Source organism: Narcine bancroftii, chromosome 4 (genome assembly GCF_036971445.1).
Source record: "Narcine bancroftii isolate sNarBan1 chromosome 4, sNarBan1.hap1, whole genome shotgun sequence".
NCBI classification, from domain to species: domain Eukaryota; kingdom Metazoa; phylum Chordata; class Chondrichthyes; order Torpediniformes; family Narcinidae; genus Narcine; species Narcine bancroftii.
The window spans coordinates 15,930,786-15,949,900 of record NC_091472.1 but is presented as its reverse complement, the minus strand read 5'-3'; the positions used below and the strand labels follow the sequence as shown (position 1 = coordinate 15,949,900).

General features: G+C 44.6%; 1 protein-coding gene across 1 annotated transcript in view; it reads left to right on the top strand.

Moving 5' to 3' along the window:
• The window catches only part of LOC138762346 (cation channel sperm-associated auxiliary subunit epsilon-like), a 210,417-nt gene that overhangs the window by 21,552 nt on the left and 169,750 nt on the right, over nucleotides 1-19,115 (top strand). Inside the window, exons 8-9 of the mRNA XM_069936115.1 lie at nucleotides 6,829-6,906; nucleotides 10,939-11,045. Of these exons, the coding sequence (XP_069792216.1) occupies nucleotides 6,829-6,906; nucleotides 10,939-11,045 (185 nt within the window). The remainder of the gene's footprint in view (nucleotides 1-6,828; nucleotides 6,907-10,938; nucleotides 11,046-19,115) is intronic.

The window sequence follows — 19,115 nt, the reverse complement described above, 5'->3', positions numbered from 1 at the left end:
GAGCGGAGTGAAAGCCTTCATGGAGAAAGATGGGGTTGCTGTTCCCATGCTAAGTGATCCCAAATGGCTCATGGACTTAGCTTTTCTTGTTGATATTACACATGAGCTTAATGTACTGAACAAGAAGTTACAAGGCCAGGGGCAACTTGTCAGTGCTGCCTATGACAACGTGAGAGCATTCTCTGCCAAACTTATGTTATGGAAAGCCCAGCTTTCTCAGACAAACCTTTGCCATTTCCCAGCATGCAAGGCACTCATGGATTCAGGCACACCATTCAGTGGTGAGAAGTATGTGGATGTCATTTTGAAGCTACAGGAGGAATTTGATCACAGATTTGCAGACTTCAAGATGCACAGAGCTACATTTCAAATTTTTGCAGACCCCTTCTCCTTTGATGTGCAAGATGCCCCTCCTGTGCTTCAAATGGAGCTCATTGACCTGCAGTGCAACTCTGAACTCAAAACCAAGTTCAGGGAGGTAAGTGAAAAAGCAGACAAACTTGGGCAATTTTTGAGAGAATTTCCCCCCAGCTTCCCTGAGCTTTCCAGAATGTTCAAGCCGACCCTGTGTCTTTTTGGGAGCACATACTTGTGCGAAAAGCTCTTCTCTACTTTGAACTTCAATAAGTCCAAGGACAGGTCCAGACTTACTGACGAGCATCTTCAAGCCCTACTGAGGGTCTCAACTGTCTCCTTCCTTAAGCCAAATGTGGCTCGGCTATGCGAGAGGAAGCGCTGCCAGATCTCTAGCAGTAAGAAGTAGGCAGAAAAGACATGTACATAACAGTTAATGTTCAATGTTCCATTCATGTCCAGAAAGTTAAAGGTTAAAGAACTATTAATACAGACATTTGAATCTGAATAATAATAATTACATTTCTCCAGTCAGCAACTATATGTGGTTTCTTCAGTCTTCTATATCTGCTGTATTATTATTATTTTCATTATTATTATTTTCATTTTATTTATTTATTACTGATTGATTTTATTTTTTTTCTTATGAATTGTTAATTTATTTATTTTTTTCATCTTATTTTGTGTTAAAAAATAAAAATAAAGACATTTGATAACATTGGAATGTTTTTGTAAGAGCTTTTCTTGTGGAAAACCTGATGTGGCCCAGCCTCACCCAGACTCTACCTCCAGCGGCCCCCGGGTAAATTGAGTTTGAGACCTCTGATTTAAAGAGACAGGCACAAAATTAACTAAGAGTTAAAAAACGCAAGGTTTTAATCTTTACATCCAATTACACCCATATGATTTACAACCCCCCAGTATATTTTGAAACTAGAGCACCCTGAGGAATTCCACGCAGTCACGGAGAGAATGTATAAACTTACAGACACTGCGAGATTCGAGTTCCAGTTCCGATCTCTGGTGCTGTAAGAGTGTTGTGCTAACCGCTATGCTAACTGTGCCACCCTTAATATAAAGAGATAAGAGGTAGGTGAGGAGAGGGATGATGGGAAGATGGAGCTAGATGAGGTGGAGTTGAAATCACCTGGATGATGGGTAGAAACAAATAAAGAGGGAGACAAAAATGGGATAAGTTGGAACCAGGTGGGTGGAGGTAGACTGATTATAACCTCCTACTTGTCACCTTTCAACCCCTTCCCCTACCTTACCCTCCACTATGTTCACAATCCTGATACAGGGTCTCAACTTGAACCATCAGCTATCCTGTTGTGTATTATCCAAGTGTGAAGTGATATTGGAGAGTCATCTTCAGCTGCTACTAAAATGAGGATGTTTGTTGATGATGCCCCAATACATAATTTCTTAGTAAATGAACTTGTGTATGCCTCATAGAATATAAAAGCCCTCAATGTTGTGCTGACTTATACCTAACAAAAGAGAAAATAGTACTAAATCCTTCCTACCTCATAACCCTCTGTTTTCTTTCATTCATGTGCCTAAGAGTCTCTTAAATGCCCCTAATGTTTCAGCCTCCACCACCACCTCTGACAAGGCATTTCAGGAGCCCACAACTCTCCCCTAATATTTCCTCCCTTCACTTTGTAGAGATGTCTCCTGATGTTTGCTATTCCTGTCCTGGGAAAATGGTGCTGGCTGTCCACCTTATCTATGCCTCTAAGAATATTGTAGACCTCTATTGTCACCTCTTATCCTTCTTCACTCCAAAGAGATAAGTCTTAGCTCTGCTAACCTTGCCTCATAAGACTTATTTTCCAATCCAGGCCACATCCTGGTAAATCTCCTCTGCACCATCTCCATATCTTCCACAACTTTCCTGTAATGAAGTGACCAGAACAGAACACAAGTGTGGTCTCACCAGAAATGCGTAGAGCGTAGCGGCCCGCGAACAGAATTGCGACCTGGCTGACAAAATGTCTGGTGAATGCAGTGATCGTGAGGCCCCCGCAGGGACCAATGGCCGTCATCTCACATGACTTCCCACACAGTGGGCAATGATGGGAACGCCAGCCAGTTGGAAGGCAGTGCTACGATGTCGTTACTCTTGTCATCAGAGGCAGGGAGTGAATATAAACAGCTGGCAGTGCAATAAATCAGTCTTCAATCTCTACTCGACTGTGTGTTGTTCTTACTCCACATTTCACGTAGAGTGCACACTACATTGGTGACCCTGGCAGGTCTAACCGGCAGTTGGACTTGAAGAAGACCGACCAAGCAGGTCTCCGCGTGGTCTCGCTACTGCTGCCAACGTTCTGCATGTCGGAGCTCACATGTGGTTCGAACAGGCTGAAGCTCAGTTCCACCCTCGACTGATGGTTGATGACGAGACACTCCTAACACGTAGTGAGCTCGCTCGACCAGGACATGGCAGTGAGGGTTATCGATTTCCTATGGCAGCCTCTGGATCAAGGCAAATACGGTGCCCTCAAAGCTATTAATCCATACTTTAGGGTATCACGGTGGAAGCACGCCACTTGTTTGCTGCACATGGATGGTTTGGGGTAACAGAGCCCCATCTGCCCTAACGCTAAGGGGCACAGGCCTCTCCTGCTCTTTGAGCAGATTTTCCTGGAGCAACTGCCTGAGGATATCTGACTCTTGCTTGCAGACAAGGACTTCAGCGACCCGAGGAAAGTCGCAGGCCGGTCGGACGTGCTCTGGAGAGCCAAAAAAGGCACCTCGGTGGAACAGATTGCCAAGCCCCAACTCCAGCTGGCAACAAGGCCACAGTAGATGGAGAAACAAGTGGAACACACCCTACCTAGCCAAATTGCTATTATCATCAATGATGGGGTGTGTGGCTCATTGATTCTGCCAACCCTCTGCATTTCCGGGAAATGGCATGGCCAACTGTTGTTAATGCCAGCCTCCTCCATATGGTTCCTCGTGGATACCAGTGCCAAAATAAATGTCCTTCCCCATCCCCACCCCCACGGCCTATGACACCTGGAATGCCAAGCTGGGCCCAACACTGAGGGCAGTGAACAGCAGCTTTATACAAACTTAAGGCACCCGCACCGTGCCCTTTTGATTTGCTGGCCACACTGATTTTAGTGGACTTCCACTGTCATGGCAGTGGTGCAGTCACTCCTAGGAGCTGATTTCCTGCATGCCCACTGCCTGCTTGTAGACTTAAAGGAGCAGCGTTTGGTGAATGACAGAACTTTTCAGACATTGCCCCTAGGGGAAGCCTAACTACCAGCCCCCCACCTCAACTGTCACAGCAACGCCTACATAAACATCCTGGTGGAGTTCCCTGCAATCATGGTGCTATAATTATCCTTGGAACCAAAGAACAGGGTAAGACACCTCATCCTCACCGATGGGCCCCCACTCCATGCCGGGGCGAGCTGCCTTCCCCTGAAAAATCTGCTCTCGCCAAAGAGGAATTTAAGAAAATGGAAGAGTTGGGGATAGTGTGGCAGTTGGACAGCCCCTGGGCATCCCCCCTGCACATGGTTCTGAAGGCAGCAGGATGGTGGAGGCCATGGTGATTACTGATGCTTTAATGAGGCCACCACACTGGACAGATACCCTATGCCCTACATCCAAGACTTTACCGCCAACTTACAAGGGGCACATGTGTTTTCAATGGTCGATTTAATCAGGGGTTATCATCAAATCCCAGTGCACTCCAAGGACATACCCCAAACCAATATAATTACCCCCTTTGGCCTGTTTGAATTCATGAGGTAGCCCTTTGGGCTTAAGAATGCTGCTCAGACTTTTCAGCGGCTGATGGATGCAGTGGGCTGGCACTTCACATTCGCGTTCATCTACTTGGATGATATCCTTATTGCCAGCTGTAACTGTTCAGAGCACATGACCCACCTCAGACAATTATTCACCTGCCTGCAGAAGTTCGGGCTGACCATCAACCCCACCAAGTGTCAATTCGGGCTGGACACAATTGACTACTTGGGGCGTTGTATTGACAGGTACAGGGTGAAACCACTGCCCGAGAAGATGGAGCCCATTCAGCAGTTCATGAAACCTCACACTGCAAAGGGGCTGCACTAGTTTGCCGTTATGATTAATTTCTACCATCAATTCATTCTGGCAGCAGCTCAGATCATGCACCCTATTTTTGCGCTCATGGCGGGAAGTATAAAGAGGTTGCCTGGGATGAAATAGCCTCAGAGGTGTTCCAGAAGGCTAAGGATACCCTGGCTAACGCCACCCTTCTAGTTCACCCCAGGCCGGTGTCACTGACCCGCTCTCACAGTGGATACCTTCAACACAGCAGTTGGAGAGGTCCTCAAGCAGTTAATCAATGGGCAATGGCAGCCCCTGGCCTTCTTTAGCAGGCACCTTTGGCCATATGAATTTAAATACAGCGCCTTTGACCAGGAGTTATTGGCACCGTACCTGGCAGTCAGGCACTTCCGATTCTTTCTGGAAGGTAGATAATCAAGATCTTTACGGACCACAAACCACCAACCTTCACCTTGCACTGTGTCTGACCCGTGGTTAGCCAGGCAGCAGAGGCATCTTTCCTATGTGTCCAAATTCACTTCAGACAACCAAACATCGGCGGCAAGAGCAACGTGGTGGCCAATGCACTCTCCCGTACCGCTATTGAATCCATCCTTGCTCTGTCCCAGGGCATAGACTATTCAGCAAGGGTACAACATGACGACCCTGAGACCTGGCATACAGGACTGTGGCTTGAGGACGTCATCATCACCCCTCTGTGACATCTCCATTGTCGCATCGTGATGGCAGCATGGAGACAGCAGGTCTTTGACGTGGTGCGCAACCTGATGTATCTGACTATTAGAACTACGTTAAAGATGGTGCCCATCAGGTTCGTCTAGCACGGGCTCCACAAACAGGTCAGTTAGTGCCCCAAAACCTGCACACTGCCAAGCGTCCAAGGTGCAAACTCACACTAAAGGACCTCCCCAGACTTTTGAGCCAGCGTGGTGTAGGTTCAGTCACATCCATGTCAACATCGTGGGGTCACTACTGGTTTCCCGTGGGGTGAGGTACCACTCCATGTGGTAACCGGTGGTGGTTCTGATGGCCAACACAACCACGGAGACCTGTGCCAGGGTACTAATCAACACCTGGAACATCTCACCTCTGATAGGAGCACAGTTTACCTCAGGGCTCTGGTCTGCTCTAGCCAAACTGTTGGAACCCAACTCCACCATACCACTGCATATCACCCACAGCCCAACAGGTTGGTGAAATGGTTCCATAGACACTTAAAAACAGCCCTGAAGGCCAGCTCAAGGGACCCAGCTGGGTGGATGAACTGCTTTGGGTCCTTCTGAGGATATTCACCACGCCGAAGGAGGACTTCAATGCCTCTGTAGTGAAATGGTCTACAGTGCACACTTGATAATCCTGGGGGAGTTCTTGGCTGCTGCCAAGGATCCAGAAACCCTCTCAGTTGCACTGAAACAGCAGAGGGAAAGACTGGGTTTCCTTGCTCCCTCCCCCCCACAACAGCCCCCGCAGCACAGCCAGCCCAAATTTTGTCCACAAGGACTTTCACACCTGTGAATAGGTTTTTATGTAAAGGGGAGCACACCGAGTACCCCTTCCAATGGCCATACGAGGGGTCAACATGTATATTGGACATTGCCGACAGAGGAAACCACCCTCAACTAGCCCACATAGACATTAGCCAGCCAGTCGAAATTCAGCCCCATGGCTCAGAGGTAGGCCACCCAAAGCAGCATTGGACAATCCGATTACCGGTTCTGGGGGCAGGGGTCATGTAGCGGCCCACAAACCAAGTCGCAACCCGGCTCACAAAGTGTCTGGCAAATATGGCAATAGCAAGGGCCCTGTAGGGACTAGTGGCCATCCTGCATGACCTCCCGCAGGAAATAGCGGGCAATGACAGGAACGCCTGCCAGTTGGAGGCCAGCGCTCCAATAACATCACTTCTGCTGTCAGATGCAGGGAGTGAATATAAACAGGGCTGGCAGTGCAATAAATCAGTCTTCGAGCTCGACTTGACTGTGTGTGTATCAATCATACTCCACATTTTGCGTAGCCTGCATGCTACAAAAGTTGCAAAATGACTCCATTTAGCAAGATTTGGACAATATGCAGCCATGGCACATGAGGAGAAAATCATGTCACAGAAGTCTCAGGTGGTGACCACCTCCAATAATGAAAATCTTAGTCATTTACCCATGAAATTCAATTGCATTTTCCTCACTAACTCACCAGGGCATTTGGGCATTAGCAATAATTGTTGGCATTTCGGAAACAACCATGTTGCGAAAAAACATTTAATTGTCATTGGACAATTTAAGTCCATCATCTGCATTGGTATGAATAGGTGAAGATTTGGCACTTGTGTTCAGGGCTTCTATATAAAATAAATTTTAAATTCAGACACTATTTACTGGTAATCATAAATATTTTAAATAGGTACTCAGAATTTGGATACTTGATCCTGAAAAAGCCTCTTCTGCAGAGTTGAATAATAAAGCTGAAGTGCCATCTTTGGTAAGAATATAGTACATTATTGATGTGTGAACAGTAAGTTGATTTATTTAATTGATGGGGATAACACTTATACATTAGTCATTGATATTTGTGGCCTCTATCTACTATTTCTTAGACAGTCTGTTCGGGTACTGAGGAGACTGATGAGCCCAACATGGGACCCAGGGATTGGGCAAAAGATGGATGACAGAACAAGTGGGTGTGTTGTTTATGAAATGATGTGCTCTTCTTCATTCACATTGAGCCTCTGTGTGCTTCTGGTGCATGGACTTGAAGCTCTCCGTGCCATCCCATGCATTCCTACTCTTAGCTATCCTGGACAAGAACATAACAGATATCAGTGGGGGTATTGTAGATTTCATGACATCCTTGAATCTGTTCACCTGGTATTTTCTTCACATGATAGAACTCAGAACAGTGTCTGTTTCAGACATTTGGTGTTGGGTGTGTGAGTGATGTATCATGTCTAGCAGAGCCAACTGTATAATTAGGGCCTCATTGTTAGGTTGCCCAAGGTTCCTTTTATCACCACATATTATTCCAGAGCTCCTTTCTGTACAAGAGAAAGAAAAGCAAAAGAATGATCCTTCAGAGGCACTGATTAACCATTGGATTCACTTCCTGCAGCGTCTGCAATCGCACAGATTCTGCTTCATCTCATCAGCAACCCAAGCTCTAGATCGAAACCTCTGACGTGATCAGGAAGTCTTCTGCCCCTGAGGCCCTTGAGAGCACTTTTTGCCCTCAGCACCCTCTTGAATCCCGTCTCCAATATATGAACTAGTCTCTAGCAGCTCACAACCCATGTGGCACCTCTGATCACAAGTTGCCAACAGCCCCAGGCTGTGTGGTTCCCTCAGCCGCTGAGCCCCTTGTTGTCCGCTGCCATCTCATTGTCCTGTAGAATAATCTATTTCTTCTCAACTGGCATGTTTCTACCCATTTCTGGTGCCCTGCACTGGTCCGAAGCTCCCCTGGAGTCTGCAAACCCTTGTGGCCGCTGCTGAGTACAGGCACTGGCATCTTGGGCACAGACCTTGCAGTAACAAGATTTTACTTACAAACACCATCTGTTCCTCTAACAGGATGTTTAAAGTCTATATAAAACACCCAGCATATGAACCAGGCGATTTGAACCATCAGAGCAATGCTGTATCTCCACTCTCCCTGATATTGCAGCAGTTCCAGCAGTGCTCCTTTGTTTTTGTTAGGGATTTTGGACTGATAGGAGATACTGTCATTGACATGATTATCCTGCTAGTGGGTCTGGAGGAATTTTGTTTGTTTAGTGTTATCTTTACAATGCCTGTTAGTAGTGGTCCAGGTATCACAAGTGTATGAGAAAGCAGGGATCACTGTTGCCCAAAATACTACGTGTTTTATGCCAGGTTTGAGATCTTGATCTTCAAATACTTTGTCCTTCGACAGGCAATGGCTTTGCTGGTGCAGTGAAGACCACTGAAATCTCATCCACCTTCACTGAGAGGTGTCTCCTGACATATAGGAAATGGCCTAAGCTTTTCCAGATCTCTCTTTTACTTTTGGAAGGCAGAGGGAAATACTACTGTAAAAATATTTGTTGAAGTTGAATGAAAGGCACATCCTCTTGTATGATTCATTGATAATGCCCTGGAGCTCAGTCTCCAAATGCATCCCAATGCAATTGAGATCTGCGTATTAGTGTTCAACAATTGAAGTAGAGTGACTGTAACAGACACATCATAGTTGGAACAGTTTCGCATCTGTCCTTCAGATTAGTTTTACTCAACAGCAAGTAAGGTGTACTACTGGAGTGAGCAAGATTGAGAAAACTATTGAGGTAATGATGAAGTCTCACATGTGTGAAATAGACTTTCCAGACCCATTGGTTTGGATCACAGATCTCAACATTAAGAAGCAAACAAAATGGAAATTAAATTTATGTGAGTAGTCAATTTGAAAGAGGGTGTTCCACAGTCCCTCAGCAGACAAAGGCTTTTATGTCCTAAAACTGGTTGGCACTGCTAGTTGCATTCCCCTTGCATCTGTGTGCAGTGAAGATCATGCCTACAGGTCCTTTACTTGGATGGAACCCATACTGTAGTAAGGGAAGTAGCTGTTCAGTAACTACAAGGAAGCAGTTGAGGAAGATCGAGCAATGACTTTTCCTATTGCAATCACTGGGGTGATCTCTCTTTGTTACTACAGTCAAATTGATTTATTTTATTGAAGGTGGTAAGTATTAGTGTCTGACTTCTGGAATATCTTCTTATTCCTAAATGTGGATGATGAAAACAAAATAACAAAAATTGTCTGTTAAACATTGAATATAACTTGAATGAACAAAGCCCTCAGACTCAGTATCACATTTAAGTGTTAATGCTTTTGATTGGATAATTGTATTTTGTTCCAGATTCTACTCCCCTCCCCCTCACTAACTCATTTTCCCTTTCTGTTTATAACTGGTTGTGTACCAATTTTCTTCCATATCAGGGGAAAGAGATCAGCCTTTTAATATGCTATGCATCTTAGAACACCTCTGGTTCTGTCAATAGCAATGGAATTCTTATTAAAGATAACTTTTAAACTACGACAATATGCCTGAAGGGCTCAGGCCTGAAATGGCAACTACCTATTGCTTTCCATGGATGCTGCATGACCTGATGAGTTTCTTCAGCACTTTTTGTATTGCACAATATGCCCCATTTGCTTGGCAAGAGTTTTTTTTTGGGGGGGGTGATATTTGTAGCTTGATCTTAATTTAGAAACTTCAGTCAAAAACCTTGGCTGGCATTCTTTCCCTGAAAGAATGCTGCTGGAGATGCTGCCTTGACATTTGCAATTTAGCTAATTCCCCATATGACTTGTCAGGTGGACCAAAAGTTCCATGGCATGGTTTTGAAAAGGACAGATGAGTTAACTTGCTGTCCTTGCCAGTATTTTGTCTGGCATAGTGATGCAGGTAGAGGAGCTGCTTCATCGAGCTCTAGAGACCTCTAGAGTTCATTGTCAGGCTTTAATCCTGACCTCTGGTGCATTCTCTGTGACCATGTGGGTTTCCCCCAGTTCTCTGGTTTTGTCCTACATCCCAGAGACAAAGAGGTTAATTTAATTGACTACTGTAAATTATACCGAGTTTGTAGGTAAGAGGTAGAATCTGAGGGATGTTGATGGGAATATAGGGAAAATAACAGGATTAATGTAAATGGATGCTTGGCTAGTGGCAAAATTAGCAGCCATGTTTTGCTCATGACAACGGTGATTACAGTTCAAAAGTATTTTGTCTGTAATCCACTTTCTCAAGTTCTGAAAAGAACTTGGAAGTTTATCAACATTTTTCTAAGACACCTCTGCTTTTATTTGCTAACATCCTCTAAAGCTTTGCGAAGATTCTGAGGAGCTCATAAATTTCCTTTTTCAGCCCTTAGATAGTTGTTTAGAGACATTGTAAAATATATCCCTTTTGGAATGGAGACAAGTTTGATAGAAAGAAAAGTGCAAATATGGAGACACAAGAGACTGCAGATTCTGGAATCTAGAAATTTTTTTTAAATGCTAGAGGAATTTGACAAGCCGGCTAGCATCCCTGAAGGGAAATGAAACATTGACGTTTCAGATTGAAATCTTGCTTTAGTACCAAGAAAGGAAAGGGAAGACAGGAAGTATTAAAGCAAGGGGAGGTGTCAATGGGTGAGGGAAAAGAAATACAGGTATGTACAATTATGTTATTTTAAGTTGTTCATAATTTTGAACTGCCTGTATGGCAAGAGTCATTCTTTAACAATAAAGCACTTTTCTAGGTAAGAGTAAAGCTGCCAGAGAATTGACTCTGGGCACTTTCCGGCTTTGTAAGAATCTAAATATAACAGGAGTAACTTTCATGGACAAGCTGAATGACAGTAAGAATACATAAAACAGATCACCTACATTCTCTGACAGTTTGATTCAATGGAACTGAAAGAGAATGCCTGATCACTTAAATAAAGGCAACAAAATTTTGTGCTAATTCACTGTTTAAAACTTTTTGAACTGATGTATGCTTTTGCCCAACAGTTATCTCATGTTTTAACCAAAGAATTCTATAATCTGGGTCAACAACTAATGCTGGACTGGTATCCCACCAAGCACTATTATGAGACATATTTTAATGTGGAAGATGGGTATGTATTCTAGAAATAATTTTTAAACTAATACCATTTATTTATGTGGGAATTGGAGCCCCATTGAATTTAAAGGAACATGGGAAATGGGTTCCACTGAGTTTAAAGGGGACTTGTGAAACCTGGCCGAGGTGAGCAAGATATTAGAATCAGAATTGTTGCGCTCATGTCATGAAATTTGTTGTTTTGCAGAAGCATTACGGGGGCAAAATTGCTGCTGTATAATTTTTTTTAATTTGTGCCGAGAAGAGAAAGTGTGGTAGTGCATGTAGTTCATTGTCCATTCAGAAATCAGATTAGGTTCTGTGGAAGAGATTGAGTATCCTAGATGGTATCTTGCCTCCCTGGTGCCAGGGCCTGAGATATCTCAGAGGAGTTCTCGGCGACCAATGATGAGGGTACTTGGTTCGGCTGGGAGTCGGAGGAGGAGCTTGGAGAGAGTCGGGCTGTGTGTCGGAGGAGGAGGAGCTTGCTGAAAGTGACGAGATATTAAAGTCGGGGGCTTACCGTGGCTTGGGCCTACTTGGTTTGGCTGTGAGTCGGAGGAGGAGGAGCTTGTTGAAAGTGACGAGAAGGTAAGCTATTAAAGTCGGGGGCTTACCGAGGCTTGGGCCTACTTGGTTCGGCTGTGAGTCAGAGGAGGAGGAGCTTGGTGAAAGTGATGGGGTTAATTAGTCAAGGGGCCAATAAAAGGAGTGAAAGGGGAGGGAACGGCCAGCGAGGAGCGCCTTCGGCGAAAGCAGGCAAGGAAAAGAGGTAAGCTGAGTTATTTGCCTTCGTATTCAGAGTCATGCCAATGGGGTTAGTGCTCTGTACTGGGTGTCAGATGTGGGAACAATGGGTGACCTCCACCCTCTCAAATGGCCACATCTGCACCAGGTGCAGTTACCAAAGGACCGAATTAGGGATATGGAGTTGCAGATCGATGACCTGCGGCTTCTAAGGGAGAGTGAGGAGTTAATCGACTCAACTTTCAGGGCAATAAATACTCCAGAACCTGTGTCAGGTAAGTGGGAAACCATCAGGGGAGGAAAGAAAAAAGCAAGAAAAATGGAGAGCCCACCAGTGACTATCGCACTCAGCAACAGTTATGTTGTGTTGGATTCTGTTGAGGGAGATGACCGGACAGAAGATGGCCACGGGCACCAGGTCGATGGCAATGAGCCTGGCAGAGTGGTGCAAAAGAAAAGGAAAAGGAGAAATGCAGTAGTTATTGGGGACTCCATTGTCAGGGGTATAGACAAGAGATTCTGTGAGCCAGACAAGTATACCCACATGGTGTGCTGCCTCCTTGGTGCAAGGGTGCGAGATATCACAAATCAGGTCCAAAATATTCTGAGAGGAGAGGGAGAGCAGCCTGATGTCTTGGGACATGTGGGTACAAACGTCATTGACAAGAAAAGGGAGGAGGTAATGAAAAGGGATTACAATGAGCTTGGACGAAAGCTGAAAGACAGGAACGCTAGGGTGGTGATCTTGGGATTACTACCTGTTCCAAATGCAAGTGATGAAAAGAATGTAAGGATAAGGAAAATGAACGTGTGGCTGTGGTGCTGGTGTACAAGGCAAGGATTTGGCTTCTTGGATCATTGGGATCTCTTTTGGGGAAGGCATGATCTTTACAAGAGGGACAGGTTGCACCTAACTCCAAAAGGTGTCAACATTTTGGCAAGTATGTTTGGTACAGCAATGGGGCAAAGTTTAAACTAATTTGGCAGGGGTATGGGAACCAGAGTGATAGGGAAAAGGGTAGGGAAGATAAAGTAATGGCCAGGAAAAGTAAAATAGGAAAAGTAATGTTGGGAGGAGAAAGTAAAAAATCAGATAGTGCAGTGAGTTTTCGGGTCAATGATAGTGTTAAGAAAATTACAAAGATAAATAGTGGGCAGAAAAATCAAAAAAGGTTACAGAAGTCACTAGATATTAAAAGGACAAAGAGTATAAGGGCACTTTATCTGAATGCCCGTAGTATTAGAAATAAGGTTAGTGAACTTGAGGCGCAAATCGGTACCCATGCCTATGATTTGGTAGCCTTCACGGAAACATGGCTACAAGTTGACCCTAAATGGGAATTAAACTTTCAAGGGTATCAGGTGGTGCAAAGAGGTAAGGGAGGTGGAGTTGCACTCTTAATCAAAGATGAGCTCCAGGCAGTAGTGAGGGATGATATAAGATCTAAAGAGCATAATGTTGAGTCCATTTGGGTAGAGATAAAGAATAACAAAAGGAAAATAATATTGGTGGGTGTTCTCTATCGCCCACCAAATAACAATAGTTTAGTGGCACAGGAAATAAATAGAGAGATAAGTGAGGCATGTAATAATGATACGGCAGTCGTCATGGGGGACTTTAACTTCCACATAGATGGGGAAAATCAAGTTGGTTGTGGGAGTCTGGAAGAGGACTTCATAGAATGCATCCGCGATAGCTTTCTTGAGCAGCATGTTAAGGAACCCACAAGAGAAAATGTTCTCCTGGATCTCGTGTTGTGCAATGAGATAGGTAGAGTAAATGATGTAATAGTCAGAGACCATCTGGGAAATAGCGCTCATAGTATGATTGAATTTCTCATTCAGACAGAAAGGGAAATAGTTAGATCTAAAACTAATATATTATGCTTCAACAGGGGTGACTACCATAGGATGAGGGAGGAATTGGACAGAGTGGACTGGCAGCACAGGCTAATTGATGAAACAGTTGAGGAACAGTGGAAGATTTTCAAAGAAATATTTTGTACTGCTCAACAAAAATATATTCCGGTCAGGAAAAAGGGCAGCAAGGGAGGGAAAAATCAACCGTGGTTAACAAAGGAAATAAAGGAGAGTATAAAATTGAAGGCGCAGGTGTACAAAGCTGCAAAGAGCAGTGGGAAACTGGAAGAGACAACAAGGGGTTACAAAGCGGGTAATAAGAAATGGGAAAAAGGATTATGAAAGTAAATTGGCAAAAAATATAAAAACAGAAAGCAAAAAATTTTATAAATATATAAAACGGAAGAGGGTGGCCAGAGTTAACATAGGACCCTTGGAAGATAAGAAAGGAAAACTGGTAGCAAAAAATGAGGAAATGGCTGAGGCATTGAACAAATATTTTGTGTCAGTCTTCATGGTGGAAGACACGTCCAGCATGTCCAAGTGTGGATTTAAGGATGCAAATGTTGGGGAGGGCCTTGATAAAATAGTTGTTACAATGGAAGTAGTGATGGAGAAACTAATGAGACTAAAGCCAGACAAATCACCTGGTCCTGATGATATGCATCCAAGGGTTCTGAAGGAAATGGCAGAAGTTAATAGTTGGTGCATTGGTGGTCATATACCAAAATTCCTTGGATTCTGGGCAGGTCCCGGCAGACTGAAAGACAGCAAATGTCACGCCACTTTTTAAGAAAGGATGTAGGCAGAAGACTGGAAATTATCAGCCAATTAGCTTGACGTCTGTAGTTGGAAAAATGCTTGAAGCCGTCATTAAAGATGAAATAGTGAAACTTTTGGAAAGTAAGGGTTCAATCAGGCAGACACAGCATGGTTTTAGAAAGGGAAGATCTTGTTTGACAAACTTGTTAGAATTTTTTGAGGATGTAATGAGTGCGGTGGATAGAGGGGAACAGGTTGATGTTGTATATTTGGTTTTCCAGAAAGCATTTGATAAGGTGCTGCACAAGAGACTTCTCAGTAAGTTACAGGAAAGTGGAGTCCGGGGAAGTCTATTGGCATGGATTGAACATTGGTTGTCTGACAGGAGGCAGAGAGTCAGGATAAGTGGGAGTTTTTCAGGTTGGCAGAGAGTGGTAAGTGGGGTGCCGCAGGGGTTGGTGCTAGGCCCACAACTGTTCATCATTTACATTGATGACTTGGAGGAGGGGACAAAATGTGGTGTAGCCAAGTTTGCGGATGACACCAAATTGAGTGGAAGAGCAAATTGTAATGAGGATGTGGAGAGTCTGCAGAGGGATAGAGTTAAGCTGGATGAGTGGGCAAAGGTCTGGCAGATGGAGTACAATGTTAGTAAATGTGAGGTTATCCACTTTGGCAAGAAAAATAAAAGAGCTGAACATTATTTAAAGGGTGAAAAACTCTAACATGCTGTTGTGCAGAGGGACTTGGGAGTACTTGTGCATGAATCGCAAAAGGTTAGGTTGCAGGTGCAGCAGGTTATTAAGAAGGCAAATGGAATGTTGGCTTTCATCGCTAGAGGAATTGAATTCAGGAGTAGGGAGGTAATGTTGCAACTGTATAAGGTACTGGTGAGACCGCACCTGGAGTACTGTGTCCAGTTCTGGTCTCCATATTTGAGGAAGGATATACTGGCTTTGGAGATGGTCCAGAGGAGGTTTACAAGGTTGATCCCTGGGATGAAGGGGTTGACTTATGATGAAAGATTAAATCGTCTAGGATTGTACTCGCTCGAGTTCAGAAGAATGAGAGGAGATCATATAGAAACATATAGGATTATGAAGGGTATGGATAGGATAGATGTAGGAAGGTTTTTTGAGCTGGCCGGGGAAACTAAAATGAGAGGACACAGTCTCAAGATTTGGGGGAGTAAATTTAGGACAGAGATGAGGAAAAATAGTTTTTCCCAGAGAGTAGTGAATGTTTGGAATTCTCTAACCAGCGAAGTGGTTGAGGCTGCTTCATTAAATATATTTAAAATTTGGTTAGATAAATTTTTACATGATAGAGGAATTAGGGGATATGGGGAGAAGGCAGGTAGGTGGAGTTAGGTCATAAATTAGATCAGCCATGATCGTATTGAATGGCGGAGCAGGCTCGATGGGCCATTTTTCGCCTACTCCTGTTCCTACTTCCTATGTTCCTATGTAAGAAGGGTGAGGAGGTCCTGCAAGGGAGAGTTCAGGGAGTTAAGCGCTAAGTTGAAGGACAGGACCTCCAGAGTTGTGATCTCAGGATTGCTACCCAGGCCACATGCTAGTGAGGTTAGAAATAGGAGGATAATGCAGCGTAACACATGGCTACTCAAATGGTACTGGAGGGAGGTCTTCAGGTTTCTGGATCAGTGGGCTTTCTTCCAGGGAAGGTGGGATCTATTCCCGTGGGATCGTTTATATTTGAACTGGAGGGTGACTTATATCCTTGTCATAAAGGTTTGCTAGTGCTGTTCTGGTGGGTTTAAATTACAGTTGTGGGGGTGAGGAGGGGTGGGAACCAGAGTGACAGAGCAGATAGAGAAGTGGAGGAGGAAAAAGATGATGTGAAAATTGCATGCACAGTTAAAAGTCAATGGGTTGTAATTGGTGGAAATGTTCTCAGGTGCAACTATTTCAATGCAAGCAGGAAAGGCAGACAAGTTTAGAGCATGGTTTGACATGTGAAATTATGACATTGTGGCTATTGTGGCCAACTTGGTTGCAGGAGTGGCAGGACTGGCAGCTCAATGTTTATGGGCTTCCGTTGCATTAGACATGATAAACCTGAGGGAATGAAAGGAGTGGCATTGCTCATCAGGGAAAATATCAGCTGTGCTCAGGCAGGAAAGAGCAGAGGGCTTGTCTACTGAGACTGTATAGGTGGAGCTGAGGAACAGGAAAGGTGTGACCACACTAATGGGGTTGTATTATAGACCGTCCAATAGCGAGAATAGGGGGAGCAAATCTGTAGAGAGATGGCAGTATACAGCTACAGGAAACAAAAGATTGCGATAGTCAGGGATTTTAATTTTCCACATATTGACTGGTACTCCCGTACTGTCAAAGGGCTGGATGGCTTGGTGTTTGTCAACTGTGTTCAGGGGATGTGAGGTGAAATTGTGAGAGTACAGAGTTTGTATGTTCCTGTCAGGATTAATGGCAAGCTTAGCAGGCATTTGGAACATTCGCTTTCAAGGTATATTGGAGATCTGGTAAGGAGAGTTTGGCTCCGAATCATGGGTCCTCTACCGGCATCACCTACGGCTCCTAGAACGCTTCCACCAGCATTGTCTCCGCTCCATCCTCAATATTCATTGGAGCGACTTCATCTCCAACATCGAAGTACTCGAGATGGCAAAGGCCGACAGCATCGAATCCACGCTGCTGAAGATCCAACTGCACTGGGTAGGTCACATTTCCAGAATGGAGGACCATCGCCTTCCCAAGATCGTGTTATATGGTGAGCTCTCCACTGGCCACCGTGACAGAGGTGCACCAAAGAAGAGGTACAAGGACTGCCTAAAGAAATCTCTTGGTGCCTGCCACATTGACCACCGCCAGTGGGCTGATGTCGCCTCAAACCGTGCATCTTGGCGCCTCACAGTTCAGCAGGCAGCAACCTCCTTTGAAGAAGACCGCAGAGCCTACCTCACTGAAAAAAGACAAAGGAGGAAAAACCCAACACCCAACCCCAACCAACTAATTTTCCCTTGCAACCGCTGCAACCGTGTCTGCCTGTCCCGCATCGGACTTGTCAGCCACAAACGAGCCTGCAGCTGACGTGGACATTACCCCTCCATAAATCTTCGTCTGCGAAGCCAAGCCAAAGAAAAAAATAGGCAACATGGAGCAAGTGAGGTACTTGAGGAGTATAAAAACTTACCCTGAACTTACCCTAATCTCTGTCCAGTTCCCAAAACTCTTTGGGCACCTTAACGTTTTACCCATTTCTTGGCAGAAATTGGGCATTGTACTCGATGCATGCGAAATACATACTCTTGTTAATAGTGTTAGATTGGTTGTTTAAAATTTTCAGTAGACTAATAGCAGGAAAGTGGTGTGTGTTTGTTGTTTGTGAGTGTGGGTGGGTGTTGGGCGCTATCGATAACCCAATAATGATGCAGACAGAAGACTGAGGGGAACGATAGGCTTTATTAAGCAAGAGACTGCCGGCCCAGGTCTAGGCTAGGAAAATGAGCGGGAAGGAGAGGGGCCTCGAATTTTATGGCTGGGTCACATGGGAAAGATCAAGGGAGAAGCTAAGGTTGGGAGACCCCTGGAGGGCGGCCAACTAGTACATACAATCATACCACCATAGTGGGAGTGGCACTAGGGATGGTGGCATGGGAACGAAGTGGGAGGCAGCCTGAAAAAGTTTGGGAACCACTGATCTACATTAATGATCTGGATGATAAAGTGGTAAATAGGATCAGAAGGTTTGCACATTAAGATTGGAGGCATTATAGACAGTGAAGAAGGTTTTCAAAGCTTCCAGAGGGATTTGGACCAGCTGGAATAATGGGCTGAAAAATGGCAGTTAGAACTTAATGCAGACAAATGTGAGGTGTTACATTTTGAAAGGCCAACCAACAACATATGTTGAATGGCAAGGCACTGAGGTGTGAGGTCGACATCGTGCAGTGCCCATTTTTTAGGTGCCAGAACTCACCCAAAACATTGACAAGGAGGACTCGCGAGACTTTGCCTTGGTGGCCACCATGTTGTATTTGCCATTGTTTAACTGACAACGAACAAGGATGCCTAATCGTGGAAGAAACAGGTTTGTTGTATGTCCAGAATAGCACTCAGCATGGGGGTGTGGAGGGGGATCACCACCTGGAGTGGCCCCAGAGCAGTCACATGAGGTGCCTGAGTGGCAATCCAGTGAGCTCGCTCTGGCAGCACTGCACCCCTGGCAGTAGAACATATGGATCTGAGAATACAGATACATAATTCCCTGAAAGTGGTGTCACAGATGGATAGGGTTGTAAAGAGAGCTTTTGGCATATTGGCTTTCATAAAGTAAAGTATTGAGTATAGGATTTGGGATGCTGTGTTAAAATGTACAAGACATTGGGTGAGGCCAAATTTGGCTATTATGTGCAGTTTTGGTCACCTAACTATAGGAAAGATATCAATAATATAGAAAGAGTGCAGAGAGAATTTACTAGTATGTTGACCGGACTTCAGGAACTGAGTTATAGGTTAAGACTTTATTTACTGGAGCATAGAGGAGCTTTGATAGAGGTATTGAAAATTATGAGGGGGAGTGACAGGGTAAATGTAGATAGGCTTTTTTCCACTGAGGGTGGGTGAGATACCATCCAGAGAACATGAGTTAAGAGTGAAAGGAGAAAAGTTTAGGCAAACATGAAGGGGAACTTCTTTTCACAGTAGTAGTGAGAACGAGCTGCCAGCTGAAA